This window comes from Chanodichthys erythropterus, chromosome 10 (assembly GCF_024489055.1).
Source record: "Chanodichthys erythropterus isolate Z2021 chromosome 10, ASM2448905v1, whole genome shotgun sequence".
In the NCBI taxonomy this organism is placed as follows: domain Eukaryota; kingdom Metazoa; phylum Chordata; class Actinopteri; order Cypriniformes; family Xenocyprididae; genus Chanodichthys; species Chanodichthys erythropterus.
In genome coordinates this window covers 24,329,452-24,345,530 of record NC_090230.1, presented here as the reverse complement: position 1 = coordinate 24,345,530, position 16,079 = coordinate 24,329,452, and the positions used below count along the sequence as shown (strand labels likewise).

The following is a 16,079-nucleotide window of genomic DNA, read 5'->3' as shown; positions in this document are numbered from 1 at the left end:
ATTAACTCCAGCATGTTTCTGTGTTACATTTAACAGCCTGTAGTGTGCACACTGAGCAGTGTTCAGTTCATCTGGGCTAACCCATGTGGGGCCTCCATGGAAACCATGGACAAAATCGGCTGGGCCCCAGTTAGGCTGCCCAGGTGACACCCATCTGGGCCCCACCATGCTGTGCTGGCTGGGCGTGACCATGGGTGAACACCTCACGATCATCGGCAGCGACCCCAGGCGAAAGCCCCACGGCAACAGACAGCGACGAACAGACGCAGGAATCCACAAGCGATAGCAAACTGATAGGCGAGCAGCCGCTTGAGTCGGTGAAATCCGTACAGAACACATACAAATCCACATATAACTGACTGAACGTATTACTGGCCGATAAACGTTATGTTATAGGTTATACCATAACAACAACTGTTGCACTGTAGAGGGTTTTCAGTTAGAGAAGCGGAGAAGCGGCAAACAAGCCACGCCAGCGTCCTCTCCCTCCTCACCAAATCAGGTATATATATATCGTCTGTGTATTTATTCCTCTTCTTGTGCTGATTAGAAAGACCGTTTGAATGTGTTTCTCCCAAACTTTGTTTATAAAACATAATTTGTCGGTTGAATTCTGCATTCTCTTGAGATGCAGACAACCAAGAGGTGGACAATTAACTGTATAGTTTAATTAGTGACACTTAGCCTACATTTTAAAACCTTTATGGCAAAAATATGTCAACATTTTATTTTGACTGTGGGAACATTTTTATTAAAAATATTTATTTGAATAGGGCAACATTTGTATTTTAAAACCTTTATTTTAATATGGAAACATGATACCTCATTCTACAATATTTCTGTGATTAAATCACTGACTCCTCCCCCATCAGCCAATCACTGTGTGTTTACTCCATAGCAACAAGGTCAACCCCGCCCTTACTCTTAGCTTAAGACTTCAGTCTATTCCTTAGTAAAAGTTGGTCTCAGCAGCTTTGTGAATAGGTTTTAAAGGAAACTCTTAGCTAAGAACTTTTACTGCTATTTAGGAGAACTCTTAGTGGTAAGATAAAATGTTTTGTGAATACGGCCCCTGATTTTTTTTTTTAAAAAGCGCTCATTTAAACACACAAACATCAAGAATCATCCTGTGAATCTCAACAGTGGTGGCCATCATAAAGCATGTTGCAGTGCATTCTGGGAGCCACCGGTGCACATGATGAACAAATCCTTTAGAATCAGCCAACATTTCTGTAAAGGCAGGAACACGCCAAGCTGTTGGTTGGCCATCGGGCAGTTTTTGTTTGTCGGCCGACTAAGTTTTCTCAGTGTGTTCCGCACCGTCGGCTGAAGTTGGTCCATGTCAGCTTTTTTTTCCGGCCGATTTGACATGTTGAATCGGCGTCGGAGCTCGGCGGGCCATCTGATTGGCTGTTCAGTTACTGCCACCTGCTGGTACAGAAAGGCATTTCATCTTACGCAGGCGCAGAACGGACGTGATTACTGGACGGGAGGCACCGCCACAATACAAATAATATTCGGTTAAGTTTTATTCTCTTTATGCCTTTCTAGTTCACTTGTTTGAGCCGAGCTAAATTGTCTTAGTAATTTCATTTATTCTCACTGTTAAAATTTTGCTGTTTTTCTGTGACTTTTTAGTAGCTTGTTTTCTAATGTTCAGAGTTGATCTGTTGATCAGAATATGTTGCTTGTCACCGTTGTTGAGATTCACAGGCTGATACTTGATTTCTGTGTGTGAATAAAATAATTTTTTTTTTTTTTTTGTGATAAGGACAACTTTAAAAAAAAAATTCTGTATTGTAAAAGCTGATCTTGTGCTGTATATCACAGTGCTGCTGTAATCAATAACGTAAATCTAACTCAGAGATTGAGCTCTAAATGAGTTCAGTGACTCAGATCAAATAATGATTTTGAGAAAACATAACCAACAACACCTGATCATCTTTTTTCTTTGCTTGGCTGGTTGGTTAAAACTGCCCAAACAAAATCTAATACTAAAAAGGCAAGGGTCAAGAGCTCAACTAAAACAAACCCTGACCTCGATGATGGTAACTTAAAAATTGTGGTTTTCTCCTTTGGTGATTCTGCTTGTTATCATCAGGTGTCTTCAATAATGCTCAATCATCACTCAATTTATCACTTAATTATCTCATTAATGCTTCAGTGGATGAGATAAAAATATGGCAGGACTTTTACTTTCTGACCCCTGGAATGTCCACCTCTGCTAAATGTCAGTGTTTGACATTAATTTGATGCTGGCTTCAGATGTTGGCTTAAGTTTGAATTTCAGTTAGTTAATACTACAACCTAAAACCAACACGATGTCTAATGTCAAATGATTTTGGAATTTGAAATTGTTTGGGAATTACCATTATGATGGTAAGGAGACATTGGGTTTTGGTTGCCATACTTGATGACTAAATGTCAGTATTTGACGTCATTTTGACGTTGGTTTAAGACGTTGATTCGATGTTGGATTTTGGTTAGTTAAAACCACAACCTAAAACCAACAAAATATCAATGTCAAATGACGTCGGTATTGGACGTCAAATTAATGTTGTTATTAGACGTTGGTTTGACATTGAATTTTGGTTACCAGACGTCACGACCTAAATTTAATCAAATACTAACGTCTTATGACGTTCTGTGCCTGCTGGGAGGATGCATCGCAGTTGCTTAACTGCCACCCAGAATTTTGATAATACAGTTCAAAATAAACTCATGATACATTAAACTTGTTTTAAAATCATATGTAAATGCATGCAAATGGAAACAAACATAAGTAGATAATAAATAAAATATAAAAAAAATTAATATTCTTGTGACCCAAAAACATAAAATATATACAAATACACATAAAAATCCAGTTATTTATTCCAATTCATGATTTGTGTTTATTTGTGAGGTCTGAATCAATAAAGCATGATTAACACAATGGCACAAGCCAAATGGAAACATGAAAAAACAGAACTGCTGTGAAACTGCACGCCACACGCATGCTCACTCGATCGAGACACAAAGACAGAAGTAGATCTAGAGTTTTCCAACACATCTTTACTACAGTCCACATCGCTCCCATGTCATTTTTGTAAACGCATATTTCAAGTGGTAGGGAGAAAATGTTTGAAGGAAAAATTTTTTTCTGGGTGTTCTTTTGCCATCTGATTGGTAAGTTACATTTTTTTTTTTTTTTTTGTTATGGTAAGAGTTAGTAGAGCTTATTATAAATCTATTAATTTTGTCACAAGATGTGCTCTTGCTTCTATTTCCAGATATTACTTTGAATAATCATTAGCTGCTTTGTCTATGTAAATAAAGGTGGCTTAATTTATTTACCAATTATTTACATATTTCTTTAAAGTCCAGTTAAATCAGGAATTTGAGGCTATATGATACCAAACAGAACATCTGTACTTTTAGTCAATTATTCCTGTTTGAAGGTTCAAGGTGTTTATATTTTTCCAGTAAAATGTTATTTTTGTGGAGCTCTAATGAACTTCAGTTTCACCATCATTAAATTTAAATAATAATAGCCATTTCAAACTTTCTACCTTTGCAAAGTTTGTAATAATTTTAAAACTTATTAAAAGATAAAACCTTTATTAAACCAAGCTAGATTTTACCTCTATTATGTGACTGATAAACTATTTCTGTTTGTTTTCTTCAGGAGTGTTTGCTGACACAGATGCAGTGAAGTCAGTGTCAGTGAAGGAGGGAGATTCAGTCACTCTAAACACTAATCTTACTGAAATACATGATGATGATCTGATAGAGTGGAGGTTTGGAACTAACGGGCCTCTTATAGCTAAAATCAACAGAGAGCTCGATGAAATCTCCACATATGATGATGTTCTTGATGAGAGATTCAAAGACAGACTGAAGCTGGACAATCAGACTGGATCTCTGACCATCATGAACACCACAACTACAGACTCTGGAGTTTATGAAGTGATCATCAGAGGCAGCAAAACCACATTCAGTGTTTCTGTTTATGGTGAGTAGAGAATTGCAGCTCACTCTATTATATATTACAGATTGGGCGTTTTATTGGTCGATGCCTGAGCAATGAACAACGCCAGTGTACGCACTGTGCTTATACCATGAGAGATTGCTATTTTTATTTATTTATTTATTTACAATTTTTTTTTAAAAATTGATTATTAAAATCTATCTGCGTAAACTCATTACATATTAAGAGAGCAAGACAGAATGAGTTTAAAAATAAAGGTGTGCATTTGTGTGTTGTAAGGGCGTTGGGGATATGGGTGAAAAGAAATCTGATTGGATATGACGTTACAGATGGTTAATGTTTAAAAAACAAGCTCAAAATGAGTAAACACTCAATAAAACAGCAAAATCTGACTGAAACATTTACAAAAAGGCCTAAAATCATTGAGTAGGGATGGAGAAATTATGCCTTTTAAATGTTTGAAGCTTTTCTCTAAACCAGGGGTCTCAAACCCAAATTGGCGGGGGGCCGTTTCTGTGATTGACACCTCATAGGAGGGCCATATTAACATTCAAGCGCAAGAAAGCACAACATTTCAGAAAATTTACTTTCCTTTGCATTATTTCTCATTTAATTCAAATTCCATTACTAAAATATTTTTATACCTATATTATAAATATCTTATTTACCATAGTAAATGCATAGAGCTGTGTTTATCTCATTGTTACAGAGTGTAATATAATTATATAATACTACTGCTAATATAATACTACTAATATATTGATATAATACTACTAATACTATTAATTGCAATAGTCTGGTGCAACTTCTCACATCCAACAAGGTGCATGAAATAAAAAAAATAAATAAAAAAAATAGTAATTTAGGAACAAAACCAGCAACACTTGTGGAGTGGAGGGGTCAGAAATAAACAAAAAACTGGAGCTATATATATATAAAATAAAGTTGATTTTATATATATATATATATATATATATATATATATATATATATATATATATATATATATATATATATATATATATATATATATAAAATCAACTTTATTTTGCCAAAAAAATAAAAATCTCTCATTGTTACATCCATTAAATGTTAAAAACTAATAATGTAAGTATTTTCCCTTACTTTATGTTTGCTTAAATAACATTAAAATCTTGCACTGAACAACACTGTACTGAACAAATACAATCCCTGAATACATTTGTACACTCTTCTGCTTCTTGACAGACACCTGCAATGCTTGTGCTCACACAGCTGAAACACATTTGTCCAAGTTTGAGCATCTGTAACGTTCAGGAACGAGCGTCGTTTTAAACCACCGAAACGCGTCCGATGCAACCATTAAATGACGTTCTTTACATATCAGACACAACTAGAGAATAATAATATTAATTTAGCGGGCCGGATTATGTTTTATTTTTGAGATAAGTTGCCGTAAATGGCCCGCAGGCCGGCAGTTTGAGACCACTGATTTAAAGAAACAAACAAAAACATATTAATAGCCTCAGGCAACGAGTGATTAATTATCTGCAATGTCTGCTTATATTTATTACAAAACAAAATATTAAACAACCCTGCCTCTTTTCGTTTACATTTCAAAAATATTAAATGTAATACTATTTGTGCATACTCTGATTTTCTTCACTATAATGAAATAAAATAGCCTATAACATAAAAAACAACCTTCTCTTTTTGTCAAATGTCAGTTTTAATGTTCAATAATAGCCATTAAAAAAGGTATAAAAATATAAAATAAGAAATAAAGCAAACAATTCAGTCAAGTGTACAAAATCAGCGCTTTAGTACACAGCAAAAACTGAAATCAACTGAAGATAAAAGACATTAAATCTCTGAAGATCTGATTAAATAACTCAAACAGCATTACCAGCTTTATTACTAACCAGACTGACTTTATTTCTGTCACACGTCTACAGGAGATCTTATTGAGAATTAACAGAAGTTTAGATGTTGATGATTTGTTGAAAATAATAGTTTTGTTTGATGTCACCATGACCGAGGTCAGTCGTTGCTTTAGTTAGGCAGTTTTACTCTTAACTTTTTTAATGTTAGTTTTACTGTGTCTGTTATAGCTGTTAGTTATGGCAGCAATGACAAGAGAAAATGTGATCAGCTGCTTTATGATAAGAACATAACTGTCATGTAGTGGGTTATTTGATCACTGATCTAATGACTGAGCTTTATATGAGTAAAATGTTAAGTTTGTTCTAGAAATACAATGATAAAACGGTTTTAGTCAGAAAAGCTGAATGAATTTTAAAACACATTGTACACTAAACACTTTAAAACTCCAGCAAAACTTCCTCACACACAGACATCTACAATCAGCGTATGAATCTCAACAATGGGGACATGCTTCATGCCACAATGCATTCTGGGTGCATCATGCAAAAAAGAATACATTGCAGCATTAAGCATGTCACCATTGTTGAGATTCATGCGCTGATTCTAGATGTATGTTTGTGAGTAAATCTCACCGTAGTTCAAAGTGTTTAGTGTACCATCTGTTTTAAAATTAATTCAGATTTTCTGATTAAAACTGTGCTGGATCTTTACATGAATCACATTAAAACACAGTTAGTAAGATATTGCTCATATTAAACTCAGTTATAAGTCAAGTCAAATTTATTTATATAGCGCTTTTACAATTGGTAATTGTTTCAAAGCAGCTTTACATATTAGAAGCACAGAAAAAAAGGAAGTGGTTAAAAATAAGCTGTACAAACAAGCGTGGTAATATGTAACATTAAGCCAATGTCGGCTGACTCCCAGGGGTGGAAAAAAACCCCTAGGAGAAAAACCCAGCGTGCTAACACTGGGAAAAAAGTCCTAGGAGGGAAAAAAACCCCTTGGGAGATATATATATATAATATATGTAAATGGATATGGAGATCAAAATCTGAATTATACATTTTTATTATAGAGATTAAAAATAGATTATATATAAATATATGTAAGCGGATACGGGGATTAAAAATCTGAATTATAGATGCAGCCAGAACTGGATCTGTAGGCCCATTGTCTCCTGGGCTACGTTGTAGTCAGGTCCAGACACAGGTTCTTATAAGATCAGTGAAATAAGCCACTGCGCAGAGATTATATTCTTCTCATGAAGCAGACACAGCATCAGATTGTGTTTTTCTTGCCATAACTAATTCAGTTACAGCAGCCAGAGAAACCCTGACATTATAAAAACAAGTCAAACTACTCAACTAAAGTAAACTCTGATCACCATGATGGTAACATAAAAAATTCAATAAAACATCAACAACAAAAAAACTCTCTCTTAATTCTCAATAAGAGCTTCTGTATGTGGAGTTGTTTAATCCTCTGCTGAGATCTGGAGGGATTTAATGTCTTCTTTTATCTTCAGTTGATTTCATCTAAGGCTGCGGCTGAAGTCAGTTGTAGTTCTAGTGTTTCGATTTTTTCTGTTCTTGTTGTTTCTCTTTCTTTCGTTCATTCTTCTTGTTAACAGCAGCTATCTTCATTAATTCTCAATCATCACTCAATTAATTACTTAATTATCTCATTAAAGCCAACACTGATTCAATGTTACATTTAACAGCCTGTAGTGTGCACTCTGAACAATGTTCATTTCATCTGGGCCAAACCATGTGGGCCCTACATGGGTGTGCTGGCTGAGAGGCGTCCCGCCAGCGGGATCGTGACAGTTAAGAGGTTAAATGAACACTGAAAAGTGTTAAAGTTAATGAGATAATTAAGTGATTAATTGAGTGTTGATTGAGCATTATTGAAGACACCTGATGATAACAAGCAGAATCACCAAAGGAGAAAATCACTATTTTTAAGCCACCATCGTGGAGATGAGTGTTTGCTTTAGTTGAGCTCTTGTCCCTTGACTATTTAAAATCAAATTGGGCTTTTTTTTTTGTTTTGTTTGGGCTGTTTTAACTGAGTTATAACATCCAGACAAACAAATGGAGAAAATAATCAGGTGGTGTTGGTTATGTTTTCACACAAATCATTATTTGACCTGAATCACTGAACTCATTTAGAGCCCAATCTCTGAGTTAGATTTACATTATTGATCACAGCAGCACTGCGATTCTACAGAAAATCAGCTTTATCAATAAAATATAAAGGATTTCTTAAAAGTTGTTCTGATCAAAAAAAGGAATCTTTCTTTCAGGCACACACAGACATCAAGTATCAGCCTGTGAATCTCAATGACGGTGACAAGCAACATATTCTGATCAACAGATCAACTCTGAATATTAGAAAACAAGCTACTAAAAAGTCACAGAAACTGAACAAAATAAAATGAGAATAAAGGAAATTACTAAGACAATTCAGCTCATAATTTATTCATGCAGCAATGCATGATGGGAGCCATGGATGAATTTTGATTGGTGGCACTCAGAATGCACTGCAACATGCTTTATGATGGCCACCACTGTTGAGATTCACAGGCTGATTCTTGATGTCTGTGTGTCTAAATGAAAATTTTTTTGTCTGTGTTCTGTCTGTGTTCCATTTGTTTGTCTGGATGTTATAACTCAATTAAAACAGCCCAAACTGAATTTTATTTAAAAAGGATCAAGAGCTCAACTAAAGCAAACACTCATCTCCACGATGGTGGCTTAAAAATTGTGATTTTCTCCTTTGGTGATTCTGCTTGTTATCATCAGGTGTCTTCAATAATGCTCAATCATCACTCAATTAATCACTTAATTATCTCATTTACTTTAACACTTTTCAGTGTTCATTTAACACTCTTATTTTAACACTTTAACACTCTTGAGTATGGTCTCACATGTACTCCTAGGAGAGTTAATTTAAGACTGCAGTTTTTGCTGTGTATGATACAAAAGTTAAATAGCCATATATAAATTTATGAAACGTCACGTTGCCCTCAGCCAAAACGGAGCCAGTGGCAAACGTCAGAAGGATTAGCCGAGGTAAAGCTGCTCTCAGCTGGGTACATGAGCGCTGAGCGTCTGCTGATCGCCTGGATCTCAAAACTCCGACAACATCAGATTAAATTTTCAGAAAGGTGCTATCTTTATCAATAAACCACAAATTTGAGCTTTAAACCAGCACATTCTCGCCTGAAAAATCTTAAAACTGCATATCATGACATAATAGAGCCCGATCACACGAAAAATGCATATCAATAGTACGAGTTTGTAATCTCGTAGAATATATAAGCCAAAATGAGTTTTGGCGTGCGTATGGTACGCAGTTTTTCGCGTGCATATGATATGCACTTTATGGCGTATTATACGCATAAACAAAGCTGTGGCACACCGGTAATCTTGAATTTGAACGCCTGTACGCGCTGTGCACTATGGCTGTGCATGACAGGAGTGCGATCAGCATGCACACAAGCTTGACTGACACTGCTAAGACACTCTTCCTGGCTCTGATTGGTTGGTAAAATTGTTTTTTATAAACTCAATATAGTTTATCAATAAACTCTGACTGACTGATATTGCAATACACATTTATAGTATAGATGTTTTTCATACAGATAATCATTATCTGTTTGTCACAGATCTACTACATTCTCCTACGTATTCACTCACACACTATAATGTCCCTCTGTCCCTCTTTAGGTGCTACGTCACCAAAACTGCCCTCTACATCACATCCTATATCACCTCCTACTTCAGGTTCTACTTCAGGTTCTACTTCAGGTTCTACTTCAGGTTCTACTTCAGGTTCTACTTCAGGTTCTACATCACATACTTCAGGTTTTTCTTCACCTCCTCCAGTCACAGTCTCAGTCTCTCTGGCGGTGTTGATCCCTGCTGCTGCGGCTGCTGCTGGATTTCTGTTGATTGTTGCTGCAGTTGGGATCTTCTGCATCTGCAGGAAACAAAGAAAAACTAACCCAAAAGGCAAGTATTATTATTACAGAATAAATATATTATTGTAATAAATCTGTTATTATTATTATTATTATTATTATTATTATTATTACAGCTGAGACTCGTGAAGAAGAGATCACTTACGCTGATCCGATATTCTACAAAAGAAACACCCAGAAATCGGTAAGATTGTGTCATCTGTGTCATATTCAGCAGTCACATTTTGATATGTTTAGTGAATCCCTTTATAAGTGTGAATGTATATGCTCCAATGTTTTTTAACATTAAATTTAAACAGTAAAAAATACTACTTTTGGTTATTTAGATTCACATACACCCCCCCCCCAAAAAAAAAAAAACAAGTAACACTAAAAGAACACAATGAATAAGATATTAATCTGTCACAGAAAAAGGACACCAGGTTTTAAAATCAGGGATTTAAACGTGTTCTTTGTTTCTGTCATTGTGTTCTGTCGACTTCATACATTCACTAAAAATCACTGAGCAAAAATAATAAAAAAGTGAAGTTAGTAGTTCTGAGAAAAGATTGTGCAGCACATCAACACTTAAATGGGATGTCCACCCATTCACCCAAACTCACAGTGATAAAAAATGTGTGTGAAAAAAATATTTAGCTCCCAATCTTTACCCGATCTGAGACCATCACACCTTTTACAAAACAGCTGAAGACCTATTCCACAATTCTTGTATGTCTTATGGCTCTATTTAAGGCCCCAATGTACTCACAGCAAAGTTCTTTTTCATTCTTCGCTTAGAAGTGAAAAGATGTTTGAAATATTTTTGCAGCGATCTACTGTTAAAGAACATCTTTATACAGTTCATGCTCCTGAGAGTGATGTAAATGAATGTGTAAATATGTGCTCAGGGAACTACACTGCGAGCAAAATGGTCGCATATGCGACCTTTTGAAATGCCATTGCGACCCTAATTTCTATGGGGTCGCAAATATATCACTGATTATTTTTGTACCTACCTTATGTTTTAGACAATATGCTATGATTTACTATGAGCATTTATTAAAACAGAAATGTGTATTTTAAGAATACGTTTTATAACGTGCTCTGAGCATTCAACACCTCAAGTTGGCTTCAACCCCGCGACCCTTTTTTTTGTCCTGATTCGAGCATTTGAAAAACAAATTATGAGACAGTTGTTGTTTGATTTGATTGGTGATTTCAAATCAGAAATTTAATCGTAAGGTTGGCGAACAGTTTTGGAGAATTTGATGTTTCCCCATTCAAAGATATCTGCATGATGCCCAGGATGCCCGAGAGGCGTTTCAAAAAGATGGCCGCCGAGTGAAATGACTTGTCTTAAAGGGACTTTGATATATCTCAACATAGCCTACAATCTGTACGTGTAGAAATGAAGTGGACAATTGACTCCTATTTTAAGAAGGGAAGTTCAAGTGTAACAGAACCATCACTTGATGTCAATGCGACATGTCAAACGGAGCCTGTGAGTGAGAATGATGAGGCTGAGAAGGATTCGTCAGGGAAAGCACACGCGGGAAAAACGATACGGACATATAAATTTCGACACCAGTGGCTCGAAGAATACCAGTGGTTAAGGTACCAAGACGGAGCAATGCACTGTGTGTACTTTAAATTCTGTGGGCCTTTAATTGCTGGACTGTCCAAATTTGTAACTGCGTTAAAACAATTCAAACACGAATCACTGAAGCTTCACAATGACAGTATGAAGCACGCGAAGTGTAGAGACAGGTACATATCTCGTGACGCAGCAGCACTCCCCACTGCATTTCGGCGTCAAGATTTAGCAAACCGAGCAAGTGAGGAATCTGAATTGATAATTAAGTTCAATGTAGCTTATAATATAGCCAAAGAGGAAATGCCTTTCACCAAGTTTAAATCGCAAATTATTCTTTTAAAGAAGAACGGGGTGGCTATACACAATGGCCAATCGATTTTGGCATGTGAGGGGGATGTCCTGTGAAGTGGACATTCATTGTTTTTTTTTTTATTTTTTTTTTTTTTATCTTTAATACAGAAAAGTCAATAGCTGCTGAAAATCTATTATTGTATTATTTTATGGATTATATTTATTTTATTTTTCCTTAAGAGTTCAGGAGTCTACCCATCTGTGCCAACCATAGCATGTTGAAATCCAAAATAAATTAATTTTGCACTTTATTGTGTACTGTATTTTTTATTGCAGTAAATCTATCCCAACCAATGTTAAAGAAAACAAGAAGGCATGTGGTTTAAAAGATGGCAAGTAAAATAAAAAGCACATCTGTATGCAATACAGTTTCATTATTGTTCATTATTATCCAGAGTGGCTTACTATAAATAATTTGTGCAACCAAATCATGTTTTGCGCCAGTAACTGAAAAAGTTAGTAGCGCAAGTGCCACCAGTGGAAAAGGTTAGTGTAGTTCCCTGGTGCTGCGCAGAGTGCAGCACAGATTTACATATATATTTCCTCTCAATAACAAAAACACTCAACAAAAATGACAGCAGTGAGAAAACAGCGGTTAAGAAAGAATCTGATGTTATTTTCCCCTAAGTTTGCATGCCTGTAACTCAAGAAGTATTAAAGATATCCTAATATCCTTTTAGATTTTTGTTCTTAACAAACATTTCTTTTAGTATCTTCATTTTGAAGGCCCTATGTGGTTTAATACCAGTAATACTGGGATTTTAATATGGCTCCATAAGTAAAATATTCATTTGTACACATTTTTAGAGGTCAAAAACCAAATGTGGGTCACTTAATATTTGATATTCAACGGTGCTTTGATCTGCCTGCATTGACACCATTTTCTTTAAGAGCTGCTGTGCAGCCAAAATTATATACCAGTTATCAATGTAAACCTGCTTTGACACAATCTGCATTGTAAAAAGGGCTATATAAATAAAGGTGGCTTGACTTGACTTAAAGACTTCTGAAGAACAAATTATTTTGAAACTAGAGATATTGGGATCTCAATGCAGCTCAATGTCCAAATTATTTAATTCTACCCATTTTCAGTGGTTGAAAAGCAAAAAAAAAAAAAAAAAAAAAAATTGCATACATATGCAAATAAAAAAGTAAACCAGGGTTTAGGAATAGAGTGACATGCCAACCAGGATTAATTGTTAACTCTGGGTAAAGTGTGAGAAGTGTAAATCATAAAATATGATTACCCATTTACCTGGATTTAGAATTACCCATTGTTAATTATTTCAAGTGTGTGATCATTTAAAATGTTTAAAAGTTTGAGTTCTTATCAGTGATTTCACCAAATATGTCCCTTAGCAGTGAATACTACTCAATCTGTGACTATGCTTTACAAGTTATAACAATGAGAGAAATTGAAATACTTAAACCAGGTGATTTAAATCTTGGTTTATTGATGTGATGTGTGTGGGGGGAGAACAAACATGAAACTTGTTTCAAACATGTAATTACAATACTGCTTATTTTAACTTACTAGCTTCAGAAGCTGATAAAATAAACAAAATCCATTCTTCCAAATATCTCTGAAACTGATTCAAATATAGAATATTATAAACAGACTAATGAGAGCAAGTTAATGTGCCTCAATTTGACCATTTCTGTGTATTTTTGGCACTCAGACAGGAATGTTCTCTGCTATAGACAAAAACAAGATGTGTCTAGTTTCAACATTATTTATTCTTCAGACATTCCCCTTTAAATGCAAGTAAGTATCAGCTGTGTTCACCATTTGACCCCTTTGGTTTTTGACCATTGAAAACGAGTTATATTCAACAATTTGGACATTGAGCTGCATTTGAGATCTCCATATGGGATTAAACCATACAATGTAAAATGTAATTAGTTGAGTTTATTTAGAAAGCTTAATTAAAATGTTGGGTTTACATGAACTTAAGGAAACTGATTGCCTTAAATTTAAGTTAACTCATCATTTTGAATTGATAAAACTAACTACCACATAGTAAAGAGTACTTAGAAATCTTGAGGATTGGTAATTCAAATTTACAAATGTATTATTTTTCAACAATATCTCCAGTTTAATAAATAGAAAATAAATGTATGGTCCATTGTTGCGACTTTGAGTAAAAACGCTGAAATTGAGAAAAAAAATTAGAAATTGAAGGCAGTATCTACATAATGTGAACACGATTTTTAAGTGGACTTTGTGGAAGTTCAGTGTACTTAAATCTTTAAGTTGACTGAATTAAGTACTCAATTTGTAAAACTGAATTACCAATCCTCAAGATTTCTAAGTACTCTTTTCTATGTGGTAGTTAGTTTTATCTGTTCAAAATGATGAGTTAACTTACTTGCTAAATTTAAGGTTTAAGTTTTTGTAAACCCAACAGTTTAATTAAGCTTTCTAAGTAAACTCAACTAATTACATTTAGAGCCTTGAAAAAAAATGTACCAAAAGAATAGTTTGAACGTAAAGAATCTAAAAAGATATCTTTAATACTTCTTGAGTTACAGGCATGCAAACTTTGGGGGAGAAAAAACTTGAAAACTGCTTTTTCCCATTTTTGAATGGTCACCCGCTACATTCACACTGCAAGCCTTAATGCACAATTCTGATTTTTGCTCAGATCTGATTTTTTTGTGTAGCTGTTCACATTGTGAACAGATGATGGTTCTGAACTGATCTTCATCAAAGACCCATTCAAGGACAGTCTGTTCACTCAACAGCCATATTTGCAACGTCTCTGGACAGCTATTACGGGCATCCAAGACCAAGTCTTAATTATTTCAATGGGGGAATCCTGAAATCTCCAAAACTGCTTGGCAAAATCACAATTAAATAACATATTTCAAATCAGCAACAAAATCTGACATGAACTGTCCCATAAACTGTCCCCCTGTTTCTTATACTCAAATAGCGTTAAAAAAAGTTTATTTTTCAGGCTAGTCTGGACAATGCGCATGTGCAGTCCTAAGCAGTTTCTCCCATTCATAACTAATAGAGAATGAGAAGGTGACATTACAGCGTTTTTACTCGCGTTGCATTTCGGTAAGGTGTCGCCATATTAGAAGGATACGCTATCCGTTGCCATGGTTACTTTGACAGTGAGACCAAGAGAAATAGCGTGAGATTGGTGTTATGTCCACCTGGCTCAAGGTGAAGCAAAATAAGAAAAGGGGAGGCCACACATGGAACTCAATTTAACAAATAAACATTTAATAAAAAAAAAGTCAAAGTAATAATACAACAATGTAATAATATAGGCCAACGAAGAAGTCGTTGGTTAGGGCTTCGTAATGATTGTAAAAAAGTGAGTGGATTATGGTCTGAAAAAACAACCACAGGCATTGAACCACCACCCATATACACATCGAAGTGCTGCACTGCCCACACCAAAGCCAATGTTTCTTTTTCGATTGTAGAATAATTTGATTGATATGAATTAAACATCTTAGAAAAGTAACTAACTGGCCTATCAACCCCATTATCGTCCTTCTGCAATAGTACAGCTCCTGCACCAACCTGACTTGCGACTTGCTGCTTGACAGCTCTCTGACAAATGGAGTGGTGCCTCCCTGTCTTAAGCAAGCAGTGGTCTCACCTTTACTCAAAAAATCTGGCTGTAACCCTACAGAGCTAAATAATTATCGACCAATTTCCAAATGACCATGTCTCACAAAAGTTTTGGAAAAAGTTGTTTTCTCTCAAATCACTCCTTTTCTAATTGAAAATGACATTTTAGATAACTTCCAATCTGGTTTTAGAGCTGGCCACAGTACAGAGACGGAGTTAAAGTAGTAAATGATCTACTGATGTCAGTCGACGCTGGGTTGGGAGTTGTTTTAATTATGCTGGATCTCAGTGCTGCCTTCGACACGGTAGATCATTTAATTCTTTTGAAACGCTTGGAGGATGAAGTAGGTATTAAGGGGACTGCTTTAAAATGGTTCAAGTCATATTTGCATGAAAGAACATTTTTTGTGAATTTTGCAAATAACTCTTCTTCGCTGGCATCTTAAAAATATAGTCTTCCTCAGGGTTCTATTTTGGGGCCCATCTTATTTTCTTTGTACATGAGCCCTCTTGGCTCAATTTGCCGTCGTCATGACATCTCTTATCACATGTATGCTGACGACACTCAATTATACTTGCCTTTTAAAGTTGGAAATTTGAATTCGCTACAGCCTTTAATACTTTGCCTGGATGAAGTCAAAATCTGGTTATCACAAAATTTTCTTCAGTTAAATGGAAAAAAATCTGAGATAATTATCTTTGGTCCATCGCATCTTAAGGAAGCTATGTCTAGTGCTATTGC

The 16,079-nt window shown here is 35.3% G+C and overlaps 1 protein-coding gene across 2 annotated transcripts in view; it reads left to right on the top strand.

Moving 5' to 3' along the window:
* The first annotated feature begins 2,647 nt into the window (after nucleotides 1-2,647).
* LOC137027982 (uncharacterized) overlaps nucleotides 2,648-16,079 on the top strand; it is a 34,457-nt gene continuing 21,025 nt past the window's right edge. The window contains exons 1-4 of one of the 2 annotated variants that reach the window (XM_067396650.1): nucleotides 2,648-3,168; nucleotides 3,668-3,994; nucleotides 9,568-9,852; nucleotides 9,938-10,005. In XM_067396650.1, the coding sequence (XP_067252751.1) occupies nucleotides 3,120-3,168; nucleotides 3,668-3,994; nucleotides 9,568-9,852; nucleotides 9,938-10,005 (729 nt within the window). In that variant the 5' untranslated portion in view covers nucleotides 2,648-3,119. Of the gene's footprint in view, nucleotides 3,169-3,667; nucleotides 3,995-9,567; nucleotides 9,853-9,937; nucleotides 12,212-16,079 lie in introns of those variants that run through there. The other variant, XM_067396649.1, reaches the window with a different exon arrangement.